The sequence below is a fragment of the Apium graveolens genome, chromosome 5 (genome assembly GCF_009905375.1).
Source record: "Apium graveolens cultivar Ventura chromosome 5, ASM990537v1, whole genome shotgun sequence".
Lineage (NCBI taxonomy): Eukaryota > Viridiplantae > Streptophyta > Magnoliopsida > Apiales > Apiaceae > Apium > Apium graveolens.
Window position 1 is genome coordinate 307,940,754 of NC_133651.1, and position 4,336 is coordinate 307,945,089.

At 33.3% G+C, this 4,336-nt stretch overlaps 1 protein-coding gene across 1 annotated transcript; it reads right to left on the bottom strand.

The window, feature by feature from the left end:
- Positions 1 to 201: 201 nt before the first annotated feature.
- On the bottom strand, positions 202 to 2,730 carry LOC141661199 (uncharacterized). Its single transcript, XM_074468183.1, has 10 exons — positions 2,653 to 2,730; positions 2,259 to 2,547; positions 2,035 to 2,131; positions 1,813 to 1,931; positions 1,638 to 1,699; positions 1,379 to 1,549; positions 1,070 to 1,230; positions 881 to 947; positions 324 to 398; positions 202 to 210 (listed from the first exon to the last, which is right to left on the bottom strand). Exons 1-10 carry the CDS (start codon positions 2,728 to 2,730, stop codon positions 202 to 204), a joined length of 1,128 nt encoding a protein of 375 aa, XP_074324284.1.
- Positions 2,731 to 4,336: the final 1,606 nt, after the last annotated feature.

Consider the following 4,336-nt stretch of genomic DNA (forward strand, 5'->3'; position numbering starts at 1 on the left):
TTACAAAAACATGAAGAACATCCAAAAGTTTCAACTTCACCGTCGTGCAAAATGTTACTGTTTGCAAAACAGTAAACAATAATGGAAATAAAAATTAAACATAAATATTGAAGTTCTGAAATGGAAAAATGAGATAATCTTCATTCAAGAATCCTCGAAACGAAGCGATTATATGAATCTTGAGTCCGGTACCAAAACATTTTACTTTTCCTGCATATTGGAAATTGATATAATGTTAATGTAGTATGATTTAATAAACTACTGTACGTATATTTTATATGATAAATCACATCTAATAATGGGTAATTATACAATCTACCGACCTTTTTAACTCGTTTGCTAGTCGATAGAGCTGAACTTGGAGTGCCTGCACCATCTGATAGACGGGGAACACTTATCTGCAATTTTGGTTATAGTATGAAAACATTTATAAATTCAAGAGCTAACAAATATCTTTAGGATATATAGTATTGTAGGTATATTATGAAATAAGCAGGAAATTTTTAAGATGTGAAACATGAAGCTCACATTTGTATAATTTGAAACTGAAGTCCCAGTATCAATGTCTTCAAGCACATGAGAAGTGCTAACTGAACATTCATATGCATCCACAACATAATATACTGTGCTGCTAACTAAATGTTATCATCAATGAGCTTAACTTTAAAAGTAATTTTTCTTCCTGCAATTTGCTTCAATGGTGGAGGATATGATGCAGGATCCTACAAAGTTACAATCAGTAGACAACTTGATATAATCATAAAAACAGTAACATATGTTTTAGATAAAAAAATTAATCGACACTAAAGGGATTAAAGTACTTTACATTGTATCCTTCAGCCATCAGATTAGTTACTGTTTTACCCAACAGTCATTTCACGGCACGATCATATAAAACAAAATTAAAAGCTTCTGTGTCATCTTCAGCAAGAACAATGATCTTGAACCTGCAAATAAGATATATGAATTGTTGATGAGGTTTTAGGTGGTCAGTTTTTTGTTCATATATACATTTAACTTTACAGATTTATATTGATAAGAGTATAGACTGAATTTGTTTCTCGATAACCTCTTTTGTGGTACTGTATAATTCTTCTGGCATCTGGCACATCGATACTTTCCTTCGAACTTTTTAACTTCTTTGTGAAAATCATTCTTGTTGCAGCTACCATACCACCAGTTGTCACTTTCTTCAACAGATTTAACCTTTACTTTGCACATAAAACTCATCTACACATTCCATTAACATGTTTTCATTTATTACATTCACAAAAAACTCTACTTCGTATTTATGCATGCAGTATTAATCAAATACAGAATGTATTATATGTGAACTTACACATTGATCTTAAATTTGCAGCATATAGATAAATAATACCTTCAAAAAATCAGTAGAAGTTTTCTCACTTAACTCCTTTAGTGTAACCGTTTCAATGACAGACACCACCTCCTTAACATCTGTCGTAGTTGGAGAAGAAGTTGTCTTGTCAGAAGGTACATAACCTTCTTCGCGAAGCCTGATACAAATATGGATAAATGATTTTGAGCTCTTCAAAAAATAATTAACTAATCATTTAAGATATATAGATGAAATATAGTTGATGAAAATGAGTTTATCTCTTTCTCATAGAAAAAACAAAATTATGATCCAAATTGATGTAAATCTCAGACGCGGGTAGTGTGCTAATCTGAAGAGAACCTGTATATACATATGAAATGAAATCATGCTTAGTACATGTTAATAATCTCACACTTTACTACTTCAATATTGAATTTTATGGGACTTATTCTTCCAAATCCTAAGCTTTGTACTTGATTCTATAACAATTATAGGCTCCTCCTCACCATCTTTAAATCCTGCCTTAACCTCTCTAACACGTGCATCAGTAGTCACGACAAGATTACCCCGTACAATGACCTTATGAGAATCTCTGTATATGTAAGTTCAAGATTATTAAATAATATAAAAGCCATTTCTATAAAACAGAGTTTGATCAACAATAAATCTTAGCCAATGAGAAGTCCAATATAAACCTTCCATCAGTAATCCTGAACTTGCAAATATCCTTCAGACCGTACATAGTTTTGATTTTCCATACATGCTGAAAATCCACTAAAACACCAATCACATCTACATACCAAGACCAATTATATATGTTGGATTAATAAATGTATAAAATGAAATAATTTGTGAGACTAATATAAAAACTTAATTTGTTAGACTTATTGATACGTAAGTACTTGAAAAATAGTATAACCTCTTGAATAATTGGGAGAATCAGGTTTCTCATATGTGTTTGCAACAACAAACAAATCGCTCAAATCAACAAATTCAAACTTGTGCCTGGCTATCATGAAGTCGTCTTCAACTCTTTCAACATTAGTCGATGGCGAGAAGTTGATGCGAAATTTAGAGCTCACTGGTCTGAGAGAGCCCAAAGCTTCTTTTGTGTAAAAATTTGAAAAAACAAAGACTCCACCTTCTACTATTTTGTGAGCATGATATTTCCAGTTATCAGCATAAACAAAAACATGAACATGATAGTCCTGATCATACAATAAAATAGACAATATCATGTAGTATAAATCGGTTAATATGAGTCTAATTAATTGGAAAATGTAAGAAAGTAAATTATAAATTTAGAGGCTTACAACGTCATCCAGTAAAACTAAATTGTATCCTTTCATTGTTTCAGTCCCATTATATGCGACAGAAACAGAAGGCCACATTCTGGTAACTCTAGCCTTTATCTTCCATGTGGTTCTAGAAGCGTCAATAAAAGAGAGCTGATCAAATATTGTGGATAGTTATCTGTATCATAAGACATAAACATTAAGTACAATAGCAAGATAGAAGAAAAGGACGATGGGATGTGGTTGTTTACCTGTATGAAGTCGATTTGTATGATGTAGAAACTGAATATGGTCTGCCAAGAAAGAAGAAGCAGTTTATAGAAGAAAGTGATGGTCGAAAAGGTAGGAGTAAATATCTCTAAGCAAAACAATTATCCGGTTTGAATCTAAAATATGCCTTGTCAGACTCAAGATTGAAAAGGCCAATCTGATCAAATATGCCTTTTCAGATTCAAGATTGAATTTCACAGCCTTGTAACCCAGAAAGGTAGTTATGATCTTAGCAGAGTTAGGCTTCATCTCAACAATATCACCCTTGTGATCTCTGTACTTTGGAAGATATGTGTTGTCAGACTTAACAGAATAAAGCCTTTTCTGTCTCTGAATTTGACTCTTCAAATAGTTTGCAGCACTTTCTGTTATTTTGTCATTCATTTGAAGTAAGAATAATACATGTTCCAGTTCTTCAAAATACTTCAGTGGAATGGCATTTTCCCTTATATGATAAACCCTACCATTTTTCATGAAGTACAACAAGATGTGTTCTTTCAAGTAGGTATGGTAAACCATCTGTATAGATTCTAGTTGATTCAATCTTTCAGGAGTTGCTCCAATACCTGGTTCACTTAAGGAAGTTGGATCATTGGTTTTGTTCTGTATTCTTCTTTCATCAGCACTACCCAATCTAGTTTTATCTCTTTCTTCCTTTACAGTAACCACTCTTGCTTCAAAACCACTTACAACAGTCTTCAAAGGATGAGTCTGTTTGGCTTTGGTGAATCCTGGTAGGAGTATCTTTGAAGGTTTAACATGAGCAATGTCAGAGGTTTCCTTTGATTTATCTTCTGATATCAAGTTAACTTGAGCTATGTCAGCGGTTACTTGCTTTTTTGAGATATCAGAACTAACCATATCTTGACTCTGAACAACTTGAGCAATGTCAGAGGTTATCTTAGAAAATTTTCTTGAAGTCAGAGCAAGATCAGCATCTTCAACAGTAATTTCTTCATCCACAGGAGGCACATAAACCTTGATAGGTTCACCAATTTTCTCTTTGCCCTTGGACCTTGGATCTATCTGCAATTGTGATTTAGCCTTGGTTGCTTCAGGATTTGTTCTTTCTTTTTTCACAATGCCTTTGACCTTTGGAAGTTTCTTTTTACCCACAGAAGATTCAGATTTAGATTTGACTTTTTCTGACTTAAGTCTAGCTTCTTCTTCCATCAGACTCTCAAAGTCCATTCCTGGATTCTCCTTAAGAAATAACTGTCTTGATAATTCTTCATCAAGATCCAAAAGTTCATCAGAACTTATCCTTTTACCAGTAGCAGAAGTAATTCTTTTTCCAGCATTAGAACTTGTCCTGTGACTTGTAATTTCAGCTCTTCTTGATGAGAAACTTCTACCTTGACCATGACCTCCACCCATTCCAGAGTTTCCCTGGTCATCTTTTTCATCATCCTTCCCCTTCAGTGTCTGATCA

Bases quoted from the DNA above. Each gene is read 5' to 3' on its own strand.
- LOC141661199 (XM_074468183.1), bottom strand. From the start codon at position 2,730: ATGTGGCCTTCTGTTTCTGTCGCATATAATGGGACTGAAACAATGAAA. The intron at 2,132-2,258 runs GTTATACTATTT...CTTGGTATGTAG, and splicing joins TTCTCCCAATTATTCAAGAG to ATGTGATTGGTGTTTTAGTG. The intron at 1,231-1,378 runs GTATTATTTATC...TGGAATGTGTAG, and splicing joins CTTCTACTGATTTTTTGAAG to ATGAGTTTTATGTGCAAAGT.